The following is a 19857-nucleotide window of genomic DNA, read 5'->3' as shown; positions in this document are numbered from 1 at the left end:
CAATATCCTCTCCACCAAGGGCAGGCGTCCTGTCTGGTGGACCCCAGCTATAAACAAATTGTATAACAAAAGAAGGAAGCTACTGCACGACAGAGCAAAATCCAATAAAGAGAAGGCATCTCTGATCAGCACTAGTAGAAAGCTATGTTCTCTCATAAAAACATCCAAGGCCAACTTTGAGAGAAAAATCGCTATGGACACTAAAGATAACCACAAGGCCTTCTTCTGCTATGTTAGAAACCTGGGCGGAAACCCTCAGATATGTTCAGAGTTAGTTCACAATGACAAAAAATACACTGAACCCACAGATATTGCCAACATTCTGGCAGACAGGTTCAGTGCAAATTTCTCCCCTCCCTCACCCCCAAAAGAAGAAATACTTATCCCAGCTGAATGTAACCTCCCTGTCATCTCAGATGTCCAGGTGAGAACTACCCTCAGCAAAGCTAAAAACCCAGCATCAATGGGACCTGACGGTATCCCAGGTTGAGTGCTACGTGAACTCCAAAAGGAGCTAAACCCGCACATAAAAATGCTATTTAACCTTAGCCTTACTACAGGATATGTACCTGAACACTGGCATACAGCAACAGTAGTCCCACTCCACAAAGGAGGCACCTCTACAGACCCTGGTAACTACCGCCCCATAAGCTTAACCAGCCTGGTCTGCAAAGCTATGAAAAGAATCATTATGGAACTCATAAACAGAGACATTGGGGACTTACAGACACTTGATCCCACCCAGTTCGGCTTTGTAAAGGGCAGATCCTACCTTTTGAATCTGGTTGACTTTTTCGAAAAAGTCACTAGAGCCATTGACGAGGGTAAAGCAGTCCATACAGCCTACCTGGACTTGGCTAAAGCTTTTGACACAATACCCCACTCTGACATCATAGACAAGCTCAACAGCTTAAATGTAAATCCATATGTCACAAGATGGGTTGCAAACTGGCTAAAGGATATAACTCATGAAGTCAAAATCGCTGGAGCCATGTCAGACTCAAAGCCAGTCACAAGTGGTGTCCCACAGGGCTTTGTCCTGGGACCCCTCTTGTTCGGCATTTATTTCTTAGATGTGAAAGCAAACATGGGAGGGTTGTGGCTGACAAAGTTTGCAGATGACTGCAAACTAGGCGCCATAGTCGATACACCAGCTGACACATACATCCTACAGAAAGGCCTCACTGAAACAGACAACTGGTGTCGGAGTCATGGCCTTAAACTAAATGCCAAAAAATGTATAGTCATCCCCTTTGGGAAAAACAAAGTACCCACAAATTATCACATAGACAGTAACCCACTGAGTACGGAAAAAGTAATCAGAGACCTGGGGACTCAAGTCAATAGTGACCTCTCATTTGACACCACGTTGCCAAAGTGGTTAGAAAGACTTTCTACCTTGCCCACCTTACCATGAAGGGATTCACATCCAGATCAAAGGAGGTCATTGTACCCCTATACTCCTCCCTTATCAGGCCCATGATTGAGTACAATGCCCCATTTGGTATGTACCTCACCTGGCACTTGCAACAGCTAGAGAGACCCCAAAAGTACCTCACCAAGAGGATCACGGGTCTCCAACATATGTCATATGCTGCCAGACTAAAGAAACTCCAGCTCTATTCAGTAGCATACCGTCTACTCAGAGGTGATCTGTGCCTGACGTACAAGGCCATGTCCAATCAGGAATTGATGGACATGCTCCACCTCAAAAAATCAAAATCCATCAGAACCACGAGAGCTAAAGATTTAAACCTCAGCACAAATATGAATAGGACATGCTGGTGGGACAGATTCATAACTCAGAGGCTTCCCATACTCTGGAACAGAATCCCAGTTCATGTTAGGCAGAGCCCCTCACTGACTCTCTTCAAGAGAAATCTTGACGAGTGGATGGGATATCGTAGGTTTACCCCAGGGATCATCTCTGTGTCACTACTAGACAGAGGCACAGTAAACTAATTCTATTATGTAAGGGGGTCTTCACTGTGTCACTACTAGACAGAGGCACAGTATTCTAAATCTATTCTGTACACTTTTGTACCATTACATCACTATGGCTAGGCTTATAAATGCCCCAGGGCATATAGCCTAGTACTAAACTATGAAACTATGTGTTCTCGACATGGATACTAAGAAATTCACCTTGAGTCTTATACGCATAATACATGGGCTATGATCGACTACCTGATCATAATCCTCTATTTAAGAGAATTCTGAGGTAAGCTACAATGTTCTTTCTAACAAATGTGGTTCATTATACTCCGTGTACATGTGCACTGCTGCAGGCTCAATATCAGCAGAAAACTGGAAAACGAAATGTTTCTTGGTGATGCGTATACTTATGCTTCAGTTCTGGATCTAAACTGAAAACAAATATGTAAATTATGAGTTAGAAACAGCATGAAATAAAGACTTCACTAATGTTCTTGTCTTCTTCTTTCAGCACTACTTACTGCTTGCAGTTACGGTGGTTTATGGTGCATAAAGGCAGCAGCAAAAATAAAACTTACATCAGGCAAAAGAGTGGAAACGTCCCACCAGGAAAAATGGCACCTGTTTTATCTTCGATTACTGTATTATGATTTAAGCGAATAACTAGCAAAAACCTTATAATTTGCTATACTACATGCAAACAGTGACTGTTTTTAAAGTAATGGCTTCATATAACTCAAACTCATTGCTGGTCTTAGCAATACTTTAATAATCTCACGTCAAGATAATGACATATTCACGTATTTATTTGCTTATAATAATAAAAACATTAAAACAGCCAAGCTTTATTAATCAAAACCTCTTAAATAAACTTTCAAACTCTACTTCCTTTGCAAAAAATATATATACACCTCACAAGAATAAAATATGATTAATGACATAATGACACTGAATTATTGCTGTTTCTTTTAGCAGTTTCTATAAAATATTAATATAAGGGTACATTCACCAAAGGGTGAACTACATGCATTAGATGTAGAAATACAGCAGTTAGTCTTGTGTATGCTGAAACAGTGCAAACTGATTACAGTGTGTGTGACATATCTGCCATTCATTAATGCTAGTCAAGGTGCATCTGCAACCTGTGGGCCCTGTGTTTTGGGGGAGGGTGAAGCTGTAGACATGAGAGAGCTACTTGTTCTGGCTTCATTATCACTTTCTCTGTGCCATATAATGCTTGCATTCCAAATGCTAAGTGGCAGAATTTCATGAGCATTGCATAAGTGCCTGAATGACTATCCCACAGTAGTTTCTCTATTTACAGGCTGGTATTCATGAGGAGAAAAAAAGTCTAACTGTACTGCACCACAGTTATTGTCTATTGGGTGCACACTATGTTTACTATTTATTTATTTGGAAAGTCCGACTTGGAATGAAGCCAATTTTCAGCAGAAACCCGGAGTGAAACACTCTAGATGCATTTCTTTGTAATGTGGGAGGAAACTGGAGTACATAGAGAAAACCCACACGAATGCAGGGAGGACATGCAGACTCTGCACAGAAGGCATTCCAGCTAAGAATCAAACCGGAAAACCTCTTGCTGTGAGGTGACAATGCTACCACTGCACCACTGTGCCACCGTTTATGTGTCACTTTCTGGTGGACAGGGCAAAATAATCAAACCCAAGCATTATATAATGCATTTTATTGGTCCATTTTAGATGTTTTACTATTATAGTTTCTGCAATGTAGACAAGAGTAAATCGTTTGTGTATTTTCTTGCCAGGTAAATGTATCTGGCATCAACAAGAATAGACAATCCTTTTTAAGAGAAGCTTTGGGGAAGAATTTGAAAACAAACTATGCAACTAATTAAATATAGGCATGCAGAAACAATAACATAAGAAATGATGAGCTGGACTTAAAATGACATAAGATCATTTTTACAATTTTACATTACTGTATGTGGATAAGGAAAAAGAAGACCATGTCTGCTGTGAGTATTACAGGATGTGGGTCTATATTAATTCATCGAAGGTTCATTTCAGCCAACATTCATATCCATGAAAATGTTACATAAGGAAAGGAAGCAGTTGGCCAACAGTACAAATCAGCCCTTTTCCCCACTGTAGTTCAATCTTGGAGTTGATATATATAATTGGGAGGGGGATGTGGTGGATTTTACATACTGATCTGTCTGTTCCGGTGTTGTTTTGGGCAAGTGCTTAGTTTCCCGGTTAAACTTTATTTTCGATGCGAACACTCACTGAATTGAATGTTCAATGGTTAGGGTTTGATGAAGAAAGGTTCACTGAAGCAAACCTTCGATGAATTAATATAGACACGAAAATATAAAAGTAACCCGAGGAAACCAAATCTCTACTTGCTGCATCCTGCATTATTTTAAACTGTACTAATTGAGGTTTCACCTGTTACATCACATCCTGCATTGTTTAAAGTATACTAATTGAAGTTTCATTTGTTACATCCTGTGTTGTTTAATGCATACTTTCCAATGGGTCTTTAAGTCCTTGCTTAACTCAAGGAATTTACTTTACTATAAGAGAATGTCCATGGAAGTGTGGAGGAAATTTACAAGTGAAAGAAGGAAAGAATGGAAACTGGAACAGATGAGCTGGGGAAGAACATTTCTGTTAACGTTCTGGTATGAGCTAGACACACTGCTTTAAAATGATCAAATGAACAAAAGACTTTCCAGTTTTTCAGGACACGAATGATGCTGCAGCACTACAGTGTTGTGCTGAATGCAGTGACCTCCACACAGCTCAGCACTGCCATAAGAAAAAAGAACTGATAAAAAACACAAAAGTGAAGAAAATAAACAATGAAGACAGGACACTAAGGATAGTGAATGTAATAGCAGAATAAAAAAGGGTAAAACAGAAAAAGTGGAAAAGAAGAAAAAATGGGGAACCGGTTTTGGAGAAAACACAGCATAAACAAGTTATATTAGAAAAAAATTACTCACACTAAGAGTAGTTAAAATGTCATTAACTGACAATTTAATTGCACAAGAGGATTGTACTCAGGAAATAATAGAAGGACTGAATGAATGTACTGGACTAGTACAAGACATTCTGATGGAAAATGAGGAACTGAAAGACAGAGTGGATTCAGCACAAGCCAGGCTAGATTGCTTGGAAGCTAGGGCCATCAACTCTGAGGACGGGGGTGAGAAAAAACATTGTTAAGATTAACAAGAGAAATATGAGGATACTAACTGAGAAAATGCCATTAGGAAATTGCTGCATAAATGGACTGAAATCCAGAAGGAATAAGTATTAATAGAATGTGAACAAAGAATCATGTGGCACCCTATCCAGCAGGAGCACACAAAATAGTAGACCAATAACAATACAGTTCCAGAACTTTCAGTTGGGAGACATGATTGTAGATCAGAATACAAGTGATATGTGCTGTGTCTTTAAGAAGCATGCCAAAGCTGTACGCTCACATATAAATTCCAGACACGTGTAATCCTTACTGCCACTTTATGAGCAGCCACAGTGAGAGCATGCATGAAAGCAGTTGTTAGTTGTATGTAAGTTAAAGTCAGTAACCTTCTACAATGATATGTTTGTATAAAGTAAAGCTGCTTGAAGAGAACCCATGAAGACTCTTCTATTGTGTCCAGAATGGGAGATCGAGGTGGTGTCAGAAGCGGGATTGAAGAGAATAAAATCCGGAGCCATGAGATGCAGAGATGACAGTGAAGGTAAAACTAAGAGAAATGAGCATAAAAAGAGCCAGAAATTAATCAAAGGAAATGAAAAGTAGCATGGACTGTTTACTTCATACATTACAAGGGCACAAACTACATTATTAAGCAAGCAGAAGGCACAAAACGTTTGTTAACTAAAAGGAAATGTTTAAAATAAAAGTTATTTGATGAAAGGATTAACAGTAAAGCTAAACAAGCATGTTTAAAGCAAAACAAGTGTGTTTCAAGTCAAACTGGGCTTCTTTAGAGTAAAAAAAGCACGAGAAAAGTACACTGTGCATGAAAAGGGCTTAAACGAGCAAAATTAATATAATAAGGAAAAAAGGGCACATTAAGCAGAAATAAAGCAAGGCGACTGAATGTGTTATGGTACAGTACTATGTTTTGGCATAACTACAACTTCTTATTGTATCAACGGCATAACTAAAGCTATTCAAAGTATCTCAAAGTGTGTAAAAGTGCTTACAGTGTGTGCTTATTACTGTGCATGTATTTTGAAGAGTTTATTGTGTGCAAAGGGCAACTATATCGTGAAATACAAAGTATAGCCATTTTGAAAGGTTTCTTGTTCTGAGTTTGTCTGTTCACAAAGTGCCACCTTTACAGTGTGTTTCTTGCACTGTAAAAGAATTGCCTGGCAAGGTACTGCCATTTTGGGCACATTTCAGTGTGCTGTATGCAGTTATTCGCAAAGTGCAATTACTTCGAAATGTTATTGAGTTTACGGCAAGAGATATCCGGTTTATTCGCCTCATGTAGTTATTTGGAATGTTTTTTAAAATGTTGATAAATGACTTTAGCATTGCAACAGAACAACATTACAAGATTATTACAGTGCCCGATAGTTTATTTCATTTGCATAGTGATAAATGACTTTAGCAATGCGAAACAATATTGCAAGAGTGTTAAAGTACCCTTGAAGTTTATTTTGCAAAGTCCAGTTATTCAGAGGTACTTTGAGTTGGTCTGTTAACATAATTTTGAAAAACCCAAAAGGTATAAATTCAGAAGCACAAAGGCATTGGACAAAGTTACAAATACTGGCATAAGTTCCGGCATGTGTGCATGTGTGTATGTTTGTACTTATTTGCAAAACCCTTCACTGGTATGTGTTAATATGGCAGACGGATTTCAAAAGCCCCTACCACTTGTATTTGATCAGAATATTACACAGAATTGGAGAATATCTGAGCAAGAGTACAATATTTTTATACAAGCAGCTTATGCAGATAGAGATACACACACCAGGCCATTCATCATTTTGCTAAACCTAGATGGGTCAGAGGCCATGGAAAAAAAACGTTCATTTGTGTATGCACCTACAGTATATGAAGGAGAAGGTAAAAGCTATCATATTGCTGTACAGGCTGAATCAAGGGAATACCCCAAGTATTTGAAGACCAAGTTCAGAGAAATGTGTGACCCCAGACAAATATTACATTAAAGAGGTATTTGTTTTACATTAGAGATAAGAAACCAGGGAAAACATTTGCAGTTTATGTAACTGATCTGAGAAACAGAGCTAAAACGTGTTGGTTTGGTGACTTAAAAGATGAGTTGATGAAGGACAGGCTTGTGTGTGGTATTAACAGTGCTGCTGTGAGAAAGATATTACTTCGTGACAGTGATTTAACATTGAGCAAAGCCACAGAGATTTGTCAAATCCATGAGGTGACAGAAAAGCACACAGGTATGCTTGCGAGTTACAAGAGCATGGTTTCAGTTGACTCCAGTGCAAAGGTAGGCAGCATGCAACACTTGGCAAACAAAAGCAGATCCAAGTACATGGCAGCTACAGGGTTTCCAAGGAAGACATGCAGCTTTCCAGCAAATTCTAAAAAGGGAGTTTGCTCCAGCTCAGTGCAATGGTGAAGTAGAGCATGGCAGAAACCTAAACAAAGTTCTAGACAGAACACATGAAGTAAACATGAAGCTCAAGCCTCTGAAGTGCAAATTCCGACTTCCAAAAGTTACCTACATTGGTCATTTATTCACAAGTACAGGCTTGAGACAAGACCTGACCAAGCAAACCGCTATTCTTGAGATGTCAGCACCAGATAATGTACAAGCTCTACAAAGTTTTCTAGGCATGGTCAACTATTTAGGCAAGTTTATGCAAACTTCAGTGAGTTGACAGCACCTTTAAGAGAGCTAACGTGCAAAACCCAAGTCTAGTTTTATTGTTAACTGTCGCAATTGTGGTGCAAATCATGAGTCTAAAAGAGAGAAGTGCTTAGCATTTGGTCAGCCATGTAAATGTAAAAAATGGAACAATTTCCAAAAGTTTTGTAAATCAAGTAAACCTCACACAGTTGTAAAGAAAGGCCACACAAAAATGCAAGTTGATCAAGTAGAGTCAAAGCAGTCAGCTTTCTATGTAGATGGTGTTATCAGTGCTTGATGAAAGAGATGATGCAGTGAATTTATTAACAAGAAATGAAGTGTTTTATACTGTCCAGATTAATGGAAAATCCAGAGCTTAAAGTAGACGCTAGCTCAAAGTGTAATGTTATATCAGCCAACACATTTGCTAAAGTGAGAACTATCGAAAAACTCAATGTAGCCAGTAATGCGAGACTTGTTGCTTATGGAGGTGAAGAAACTCAAACCTAAAGTTCAGTGATGGTTTCATGTTATTTGGCCAAGAACTGTTGCAACTTGTTATTCTACACAGTCAGAAGGCTAGTGCAATCTTTACTCGGTCTCAGAAATAGTTTGAGAATGAATCTGCTTTCTTTTGCTAAAGAAGTTTATCATGTCAGTGCATTCCCAAGTTCTAATTTTTCTGAAGCCATTTTCTCAGAATATGCTGATGTTTTTGATGACAAGTTAGGCAAACTTCCAGTTGTGTATTCTATGAGGTCAGCCCCAGAGGTCACTCCAGTAGTCAGACTAGCAAGAAAAGTTCCGACAGCTATGCATGATAAAGTTAAAGCTCAGTTGGATAAAATGGTACAGCAAGGTGTGATTTGTCCAGTCACAGAACCAAATGAATGGGTATCATCCATGGTAGCAGCTCACAAAAAAAGGCTCAGACGAAATCAGAATATGTATTGACCCAAGAGATCTGAACAAAGCATTAAAGAGACCATATCATCCAATGCTCACAGTCGAAGAAGTTGCAGCTCTAATACTGAATGGCACTGTTTTCTCTGTCTTGGATGCAAAGAGTTAATTTTGTCAAGTGATGCTTGATCACAAATCTTCATTCCTAACTACTTTTGGTACTCCGTTTGGCAGATACAGATTCCTAAGGATGCCATTTGGAATAAATTCTTTAAGTGAAGTCTTTCAGCTTGCAATGGAGCAAATTAATTCAGGTTATCCTTGTGCCATACTAGAAAATGACTTATTGGTTGGAGGCAATGGTGAAGCAGAGCATGATAGAAACCTAAACAAAGTTCTAGACAGAGCACGTGATGTAAACTTGAAGCTCAAGCCTCTGAAGTGCAAATTCCGACTTCCAAAGGTTACCTACATTGGTCATTTATTCACAAGTACAGGCTTGAGACAAGACCTGACCAAGCAAACCGCTATTCTTGAGATGTCAGCACCAGATAATGTACAAGCTCTACAAAGTTTTCTAGGCATGGTCAACTATTTAGGCAAGTTTATGCAAACTTCAGTGAGTTGACAGCACCTTTAAGAGAGATAACGTGCAAAAATGTTGCATGGTCATGGTTGGAACAGCACCAGAAGGCATTTGAAGACCTCAAGCAGAAAATTGCCATCCCACCTACATTAAGATACTATTATGTGAACAAACCCGTTACTCTTTCCTGTAATGCTTCAAAATTTTGTCCCGGTGCAGTCATACTTCAAGAGACCAGACCAGTAGCCTCTGCACCTAGAACACTTACCTAAACTGTGATGCAATATACTCAAATTGAGAAAGAGCTTTTGGCAATAGTATTTGCATGTTCAAAGTTTCATGATTATATTTATGGTCGAGCTATTCAGATTGAAACTGATCACCAGCCTCTAGTTACTAATTTAAAGAAGCCTTTGCATTTCATTCCAGAGAGATTACAAAGAATGATGCTTAAATTGCAAAAGTGCAGTTTCAGTATGGTCTACACTAAAGGCAAATTGCTTTTTCTGGCTGATACCTTATCCAGATTGCCCAGAGATACCACAGAACAGCTTGACGCACAGAATTTTGACTTTGATAATGATATCAGTTCATTATTTTTCCACCACTAGACTTGTTGAGTTAAGAGATCACACTCAGACTGATCCAATTTTACAGAAGCTCAATCACTACATTAATATTGAATGGCTGTCAAAGCAATCTAGTGTACCACCCGAAGTGCAAACCTACTTTCCTTACAGAAATGAATTGTTGACGGAAGATGGCATTATTTTAAAAGGTCCTAAAATTGTTGTTCCTGCTTCCTTACAGCAAGAGTATATCCAGATTTTGTATCGTGGTCACCCTGGATCCACATCCACTAAAAGAAGAGCCAGAGAATTAGTGTTTTGGCCTTCATTACCAAAAGACATTGATAAAGTACTTCCTTCTTGCTCAGTGTGCAGTAGTACTAAACCGCATTTGCAAAGAGAACCACTTCAGCTAAATCCAGTTCCTGAACTACCTTGGTCAGTCGTTGCAACTGATATCTTTGAGTGGAACAATCAACACTACTTGGTTTTGGTTAACTCTTATTTGAATTAGTTTGAGATTGATTTACTACCTAACCTAACATCCACTGCTGTTATTACTAAGTTGAAACGCCATTTCTCGGTTCATAGTAGTCCACACAAAGTTCTTTCTGACAATGGTACTCAATTTACTAGCCAGTTGTTACAGAAATGTGCAAAAGAATAGGACTTTGTACATGTCACTAGCAGTCCTGAATATCCTCAGTCTAATAGTCTAGCTCAACATGCAGTGCAGAGTGCAAAGCAATTACTTGAAAGGTCAAAGTGTGACAATACCAATGTGTTCTTGAATTTACTTAATCTCAGAAATATACCCTGTGGCGATATTCTTGGCTGACATGCTTAAGGAATACTTTCCAGGTAAACTAGAACTATGCTATCCATTACTTCTAATCTATTGAAGCCTAAACCTAAGAACAATAAAACCATCAAGGCTCAGATGTTTAAGAAGCATAATATCCAGAAATCTAGTTACGACCGATCGAGCAGATTACTTTGTCATTGAGGGAAGTAGAGATGGCATGAATCCAGACAATGAAAGGTTTTGATTGAATAGGATAGATTACAGGCATTTGTGCCAGGCCAAGATCCTACCTGGTAGACTCCTAAGGTGTGGAATATAGGATGAATCGTAGACATCTTCTTCCTGTACCAGAATCATCATCACCATCACAACATTGTTTCTGTGATGCAGGCTTCAAATCTAAGAGTGAATCAGACACTGTTCCCATACCAGAATGTGTTCAAACTTCTGGTTCCGTTCCAGAAAATTATCCAAACATTTCACAGGTCAAACATTTTGCAGAGACAGTTCCAGATGCTAAATCTAATTCACAGTTTTATGTCACACGATATGGACGAGTATCAAAGCCTAGTGTGAAATATGCAGCAACATGGACTTGATTGTATATATATATATATATATATATATATATATATATAGGGTCTATATTATATTCTCGAAAGTCGACAATGTCGAATCTGACATTGCTGACACGAGAATATCGAACGCTCAGAATCTCTAGCATGTAAACGGAAATCTCTGTAAGGGGAGATTTCCATTTACTGCAATGTAGTGTGGCCCCAGAGTTGGTATATTTAAGTAGCGGGGGGTGTGGGGGGTGTAGGGGTGCTTCCTCCCCTCCTTAAACTTATTAGGGTACTTTTTTCTTTTTTTGTTTTTGTCTTTTTATAAGGTCGACGTTTGAAGACATCAACCATATAGTGTCGACCATATGTTGTTCGATGTTTTCAACCGTCGATCTTATAATATAGACTCTATATATATATATATATATATATATATATATATATATATATATATATATATATATATATATAATGCATGCCAAAGGATTACCTGTGATTTCTGCATGCCTAATAGACTCCTAGTATTGTACGATCTATTTCTCAAAGAGGGAGGAGGTAGATCAGAGTGCAAGGGATGTGTGCTGTATCATTAAGAAGCATGTCAAAGCTGTACATGCAAGTATAAATTCCAGACATGTGCAATCCCTAGTGCCACTTTGTAAGAGCAGCCACAGTGAGAGCAAGCATAACACAGTTGTTAGTTTGTATGTAAGTTAAAGTCAGTAACCTTCTATAATGATGTGTTTGTATAAAATAAAGCTGCTTGAACAGAACCCCCAAAGACTCTTCTATTGTGTCCAGAATGGGAGTGCGACAAGGATGTTTAAGGAACTTTAGAAACCAGGGAGAAAATTAAAAATTGGGCAAGATAAAATTTTTTGTTGATTGCAACTTCTCTTATGAAACTATGCAGAAGAGGAATGCATTCAGCCCAGGTGTAAAACTATGCAGAAATGGAGGATATCATTGTAGAATGTCATTGTAGTATGATATAGTATATCTAGTATATTTGAGGATTTATAGGGGATAGTGAAAACATCTTAAACAATAAGTGAGTCCGAGAACTGTGAGCTTGGTGACAGAGGAACACAGTACAAAGAGCAGATGGTTTGAAGACAAGTGGACACTGATGCCCAGAGGAAAGAATCCGGGTACTTCCACCAATTTAAAAAAACAACGGAGATTGAGGCAAAAAGTCAAAATAATAAAAGTAGAAGAAGGGACAAAGTCAGGAATTACTGTGAATCGAGGGAGACCAAGGTGATACAAACATCCAGTGGTTGTAAAATAAGAAAGATGGTAAAAATGGACAATAATATAAAATGTTCAAATGTTTTAAAACATGATTAAAGCTCTGAGTATGTATGTATATATGAAACTACTTAACAGGTTTATGGACTATGTAGCATAAAGAAAATGTACACTATGAGCACAAATGTAGGGTGAAGATGATAACTGCTACTGGAAAGGTATGTGGCATTTACTCACATAAGCATAATTGCAATACAGTAATGCCCACCATATAATTGGTATATAAACAATAAGGATTCACTTTATAAGCTTGAAATTCTAATATCTCAAATTACAGAATCTTGAGCCCATAAAGTAGAAAATCCAAATACCCAAAACTACACAATCACGAAGCCCTAAATCCCGAAACCACAAAACTGCGAAATTCAAACTCCCAACACTTTCAAACACTATGACAACACACGCGCACACAACTAAATAAGCATACACACCTACCCTGCACCCCACATGTGGGGGGCTGCCCCCCACACCCCCCTACTTAAATATTCTAACTCCAAGGTCGCACTACATACACACAGACACAAAACACCACCACACAAACTACATTCCACATCACAGTAACAACACACACTAACACACAGTACAGCCCCTACCCAACAACCTTAAACATAAACACTTACCTAAATCCACGAACACAGCATAACACCAGAACCGCTAATTCACAATCCCCTGCATTCAAGATTTTGAATTTCGCTCTTCTGGGGTTGCGATCTTCCAATCCTTCCACTTTATGAACTCGAGATGCTGAAATTCGAGATTTCAGTATTTCGAGCTTATAAAGTGTTCCCAAACAGTAAACACAGCGACAAAATAAACATACAGGGAAGGAAGAAGAGTGCATACTAGGAACATAACTAACAGAATGTGAATATTAATGATAAAAAGTTAAATACAAGCTGAAGTAGGGCAGGGAAGAAATACGAATCTCCCATTGTGAAAAAGGGAAAGGGGAGCACAGTACCAGGGTGAGAGAGGGATGTAGGGAAGAAGACGATGAACATGGTAGGTAGTGAAGTACAAACAAAAGAGTGGGAAAGGAACAGAGATAAGAGGGGAGAGTAATGGAAGGCAAGAGCTAAGGTATGAACTTTCCTTTCCCAAGCAGGAATGAAGTTAGCCAATGAATGGAAGTTAGGGGTGGGAAAAGGGGAGCAGGGACAATGTATCACACAAATACCAACACAGGGGAGACTATATGCATGTAGTGCTACACAGCAGTTGTGGAGGAAGGAATGGAGTAGGATGACAGGCAAGAAGAAGGCCTTCGAAACGGTTGGTACTGATGCTGAATGAATGATGTGAAAATGCATACAAGCCTATGATTCATTGCTGGAGACATCTAAGGGGAAATAGTTAAAACAGAAACTTTGGAGGGATAAAAGTATAAGCATAAGACAGAGAAATATCAGAGAAGTACATAAGAGGAAGGTATCGGCTAGGCATGGAGGGTAGTAGGGCAAATAAAATAAGTACACTATTAATACCGCTATCAGTAAGGGAGTAACACAAAATAAGTAAAAGAAAGGGACAAGAGTCGAAAAGAGAAGGAAGCGTAAAGGAAGAACAACACAACTGGGTAAGATGAAAATAAGGAAAAAATATAGACTTAGTGCAGGATAAATAGAGGACCCTAAATGTGAAAGAGCAGTTATAGTTATGATGACATGCAGAATCATAGCAGGGGCCACACCAAACAAACATTTTGAAATACTGTAGAAGGAAGGTAGAATTGTAAATACCTATAGAGTTATAAGGAGACGTTTTTTAAAAAATGGGGGAAAGAAAAAAATGGTAAACAAATGGAATATGTGAACAAAGAAAGGAGAGAAATACAAGAAAAGGTCCAAACTAAAGGATGAAGGGGGAAGGCAGAGAAAGAGAACAGGAAGAAAACAGGAAAAGAGTGAAAAGAAATAAAGCCGAAGATGGGTGAAGCGAGATTATGGATTAAAGCATGGAATGTAAATGGGTCGGGAAACAGGACAAAGATAGAGAGGGAGACTATTAGCACATATGAGAAGAGTACGGGCAGATTTATTGACAATACAAGAGACATCTTTGCAGAGAAGAACAAAAAAATTGCAGAAGATGAATTATAATGCAGTGGCAAGTCCTTCATTAGGAAACAGAAAGCATAGGAGAGTAATCATATTACTAAGGATATCATGCCCAATTCTAATAGAAGAGAAAATAGAGGAAGATATGCAGGGGTAAAAGGAAAGACAGAAGATATAATAACAGTATATTTTCCACCTAAATCACAAATAAACGAGATATGGAGCATCTTGGGAAGTGATTACAATATGCATAGGAGATTAGAAAATAATAGTTAAAAAAGGAGACATAAAAAATATCCATGAGCAAGGACATTAACAAAAGAGGGTAAATGTATAACAGATTTATTTTCCCAAACAGTTGAGTGAAAACATGTAAGGAAGGCAAGATCAGGAAGAGAGTGGATGTCATTATACACATACCCCTCAACTGTCCAGCTTTTCATAGAATGTCCAGATTTTTGCCTCATATTTTTGGTCTGCTCCTCATAAAATGTGTGGTTTTCTAACAAATCACTGAGGATTGAAGTCAATAAATAATAACAGACAATTGAATTTCAGACTTCATATACTTCAGAAAATGTATGTTAATGAAACACTGTTATTCTAGTAGGTTTCTAACTTTATAAGAGCAGTATTTAAAATCTGACCCTATTTTTGGGCCTTTGTCCACCATTATATTTGTCTTTGTCTAGATTTCTAGTGCTAAGAGGTTGAGAGGTATGATTAAACATACTATTCGCCCAGACATAAAACCTGGTCAAGAATTAATAGGAGATACATAATAAAAGAGCATGACGATTAGATAAGGGAAGTGAAGACAGATTCAACAGCAGTATGAAAGTATGCATTAATATAATTAACAATAGGAGTACAAAGGGAAAGGGAGTTAGAAAGACATTGGAGAGTACCAAGACATTTCATGGAAAATTAAAATAATAAAAGGAAATTCACAGGGATGATAAAGCCATTAGTAGTAAGCAATAAGCAGGATATGACAGAGGAATAGGATACAATAAAAGAAACCATCAGAAAAGAAGTTGGAAGATTACAAAAGGAGAAGGGAAAGTTAACTAAGCAAAAAGCTGAACAGTTAAGAAAGGAAAGATGAGGAGGCAATAGAACCAGTAGAGAAAGGAAAAAGAGATTATGAACGTTATATACAGCATGTGACCAGTAAGCCTATGCACCCAGCCTGTGCGGACCCATGATGCTGTAGTACTACACTACAGGGGTTTGTCATTCTATGCTATGATGAACTCATCTGATGTTCAAATGTGCATCCATAATTATGAGGCTATCATTTTGCTCCTTGAGTGGACCTGTTCATAAGTTCATAGGTTCATAGGTAGGTACTAGGCTATCAGCCGTAGGGCCTATACAAGCCTAGCCAAAAAGGTACCCTGGCTTTCGCAACCCAAGAAAATAATTTTCCTAAGTTCCTGTTGAGCAGAGCCACAGAGGTGATCCCCGGGGTGAATTTCCCATCCAATCGTCAAGATTTTTCTTGAAAAGTGCTAATGAGGAGCTTTATTTGATATAGATAGGTAGTTTTTTCCAGAGTATGGGAAGTCTCTGGGACAGGAATCTATCCCTCCAGCATGTTCTGTTTATTGTAGTGACAAGGTTTAGGTCCCTAGTGCGTGTAGCTCAGAGGGATTGGAATTTTTTTAAGTGGAGCATGTCCAACAGCTCTGGGTTTGACATAGCTTTGTATGATAGGCAGAGATCGCCTCTGAGTAGGCGATATATGATGGAGTAAAGCTGGAGTTTTTTGAGACGGTCTGCATAGGGCATCTGTTTGAGGCCAGTAATCCTCTTTGTGAGGTATTTTTGCGGCCTTTCCAGTTGTTGTAGATGTCTTGTGAGGTTCATACCAAAAGGGGCGTTGTACTCTATAATGGATCTAATGAGTGACGAGTAGAGAGGAACAATGACCTCTTTTTTCCTGGATGAGAAACATTTTGTGATGAGGTGTGCCACATAGAAGGATTTCCTGACCACTGTGGCATTGTAATTATCAAAGGAGAGACTACCGTCCACCTGTGTCCCAAGGTCTCTTATCACACTTTTGGTGTTAAGTAGACTACCACCTATGTGGTAGCTCATGGGTGCAGAGTTTTTACCAAAGGGGATGACAATGCACTTTTTGGCATTGAGCTTGAGGTCATGGCTTTGATACCAGGCATCTGTCTCAGTGAGGCCCTTTTGTAGGATGTCCACATCGTTAGGAGTTTCAATTATGGCTCCTAGTTTGCAGTCATCTGCAAACTTCGTTAGCCAAAGACCTTCTGTGTTAGCCTGTACTTCAGAAAAGTATATACCAAACAGGAGAAGACCCAGGATTGAACCCTGTGGTACTCCAATTGTCACTGGTCTGAAGTTGGATTAGGATCTGCTACTTTCACAGTGTGGGTTCTGTCAGTGAGCCAGTTGGCAACCCATCTTGTGACATAGGGATTTATACCTAGTTTAGTGAGTTTATCTATAATTCCAGAGTGGGGGATGGCGTCAAAAGCCTTGGTGAGATCTAGATAGGCTGTGTGAGCCACCTTACCCTCCTCTACGGCTTTGGTGACTGCTTCAAATAAGTCAATCAGGTTTAAGAGACATGATCTGCCTTTTACAAACCCGAACTGGGTGGGGTCCAGAGTTTGGAGATTACCAATGTCTTTGTTTATAAGTTCCATGATGATACGTTCCATGGCCTTCAGACCAGGCTCATTAGGCTAATGGGGCGGTAGTTCCCGGGGTCCATGGTGGCTCCCCCTTTGTGGAGCGGGATAACCGTCGCTGTGCACCATTCACTGGGCACAAAGCCTGAGGTGAGGCTATGAACATAGTGCTTTGGTGGGGTGCCAGTTCATTCTGTAGTTCATGTAGAACACAGCCTGAGATATTGTCAGGTTCCATGGAAGCTGTGTTCTTGGCTTTGGAGAGAGTGGTTTTTACCTGTGCAGCCGTGATTACAGGAACTTTGCATTCTTCCGGTATAGAGATGGGTCCTTTAGGGGATGACAGAGGGGTAAAGTTATCACTGAACCTATCTGCCAGGATGTTGCCAATATCAGTTGGTTCTGTATATTTAGTGGCATTGTGCTGTAACTCAGAGCAGATCTGAGTGCTGCCATTGAGATTCTTGACATGCTATAGAATGCTTTGTGGTTGTCCTTAGAGTCAGTGGCAATTTTGTTTTCATAACTAGTTTTGGAGGATTTTATGAGGGATCTCAGCTTCTTAATGAGGCTGACCAGGGAGTTCTTCCAGTCATGGGATTTTACTCTTTTTTGCAACAGTTTCTTTCTTTTGTTGTAGAGTTTGTTTATGGCAGGGGACCACCAGATCGGCTTCCATTTTTTGGAGGATAGCATCTTGATTCTGTTAGGGATAGCCTGATCCATGCACTCGTGTAAGTGCTTATAAAGTGCATTTGTGCAGGATTCAGCAGTCGTACCTCTATTGTCCATCTGCATGGGTGTTGTGAAGTTTGCCACTTCTGTCTTAAGAAGTGAAGTTGGCTTTGGAGAAATATTTTACAGTGGTTTCCCTAATGGGGCATGGGGGCAGGATGTGGATGTCTAGGCTGATTAGCTTGTGGTCAGATCTGACCAATGAGGAATTGACCTCTGGTGTGGAACACTGGTCGCCATGTTGGTAATAACCAGGTCTAGGATATTGCTGCCCCTGGTGGGGGTGTGGATAAGTTGATCCAAGGCGTTGGAATTTATGAATTCCAGAAAACATTGAGCAAAAGAGTTGGTACACGAGTAGTTTTCCCAGTTAATGATGGGGTAGTTGAAATCACCCATTATTAGGGTGTTGGGTTGTACCCTAATATTTCTCAGTGTATCAAGAAATGAGGAGTGGGAATCCTGGGGCATGGTGGGGGATCTGTAGCAAGTTACAATTTGGATTTCGGTCTTGCCCAGAGTTAATTGCACTTGGGTAATCTCAGATGCATTATGCTGAGCAACTAGCCTGGAGGTGTGGATATCCTTAATGAATATGGACATGCCTCCACCTTTAGTGTTTCAGTCCAGGTTAGGTGGCCGAAAGGTATGGTGTGAATTAAAGCCTGGTAATGCAGGGGTGCTCTCTGGAGCCTTGAACTAGGTCTCTGTCACTGCACAGATGTCTATGTTCTCCATTTTAAGGAGTGCCTTGAGTTAATGCATTTTGAGGTGTAAACTTCTAGCATTGAGTAGCATTACCCTCAGATTTTGCTTGTACTTGTTATGGTGGTGAATTTGTCATTTGAACCTTGCCTTGCCTGTAAAGCAGTCATAGCTTCCTTATGTGCTGTGAACTGCAGAGCTCCTGCTTAGTGTGCTAGTGAGGACAAGATATTCTTGTTCTTTCTGCACAGGTATTGTTTCTGAGCACCTGTTCTGGAGATATGATGTTCCACCTGTATAAGGTGGATGTCTGCCATAAGCTTTCAAGAATGATGAATGATGCCACTGGTGTCACCCATTAAAGTAAGCAGTGTCAGCAGTGGTACAGCAACCTATAATAGTGCCAACCTGATCTGCTGTAGCAGTGGAAGGTAGAATCTAGGGAGAGAATGCTGAATATGTATTGGAAAAACATTTTTCCTCCACTTATTACATTATCTATTGTTTGTGTGTACTGAGGCATGCATATTTTTTACAGCCATCAGGAGTATGAGATGAGCAGGGCAAGAAATCACAAGGATGGATGTGACTATCCCAGCAATGGAATGCTTAGACCATGTCATGTTTGACATCCCACTATGTACATGCCATTGTTATGTGTGCCATGTGTGTTTACAAATTTGTTCTATTTTTCTTGTCCTGCTGCAGGCCAGTTTATGGTGCATGCTGTGATGTGGTAGTGGTCATCTTGGTGTGAGGTGGCCAATGTCTTTTGTGCTGGGCCATCAGTGGCCACCAGGTTTGCCTCTCAGCAAGGGGATGGAGGTTATCATGCCCTAGGTGATCTGCAGGAATTGCTGGCGACCTCAGTGACAACTTCACAGGAAAGAGGTAGAGCCTCCTCCTTTGACAGTGTCCCAGGGGATCTCCTACCTTCTCACAACATTAGATGAGATGCAGAAGCTACTGCCATGCAAGGTTTTCCAAAAGCTAGATTCCCCACTCAAGACTATGGAGTACCTTCTGACATTACTTGTCAAGTCACATAGTCAGTAGGTCCTGAAGGCTGGATCACTGAAGGCATAGCCTGTCCATGATATCTTTGAGGAGGTGATGAATGGATGGTTGTTATCCTCTGAGCGGGCCTGGCATTTGGCCATGGCCACTG

At 39.6% G+C, this 19857-nt stretch overlaps 1 protein-coding gene across 1 annotated transcript in view; it reads left to right on the top strand.

The window, feature by feature from the left end:
- Positions 1 to 2881, top strand: part of LOC122817052 (bactericidal permeability-increasing protein-like) — a 442831-nt gene extending 439950 nt beyond the window's left edge. Inside the window, exon 15 of the mRNA XM_044090194.1 lies at positions 2447 to 2881. Coding sequence (XP_043946129.1) covers positions 2447 to 2488 — 42 coding nt within the window. The 3' untranslated portion in view covers positions 2489 to 2881. The remainder of the gene's footprint in view (positions 1 to 2446) is intronic.
- Positions 2882 to 19857: the final 16976 nt, after the last annotated feature.

This window comes from Protopterus annectens, chromosome 12.part0 (assembly GCF_019279795.1).
Source record: "Protopterus annectens isolate FY-2018-M chromosome 12.part0, PAN1.0, whole genome shotgun sequence".
NCBI classification, from domain to species: domain Eukaryota; kingdom Metazoa; phylum Chordata; order Ceratodontiformes; family Protopteridae; genus Protopterus; species Protopterus annectens.
This window is presented reverse-complemented; position numbering and strand designations above follow the sequence as displayed.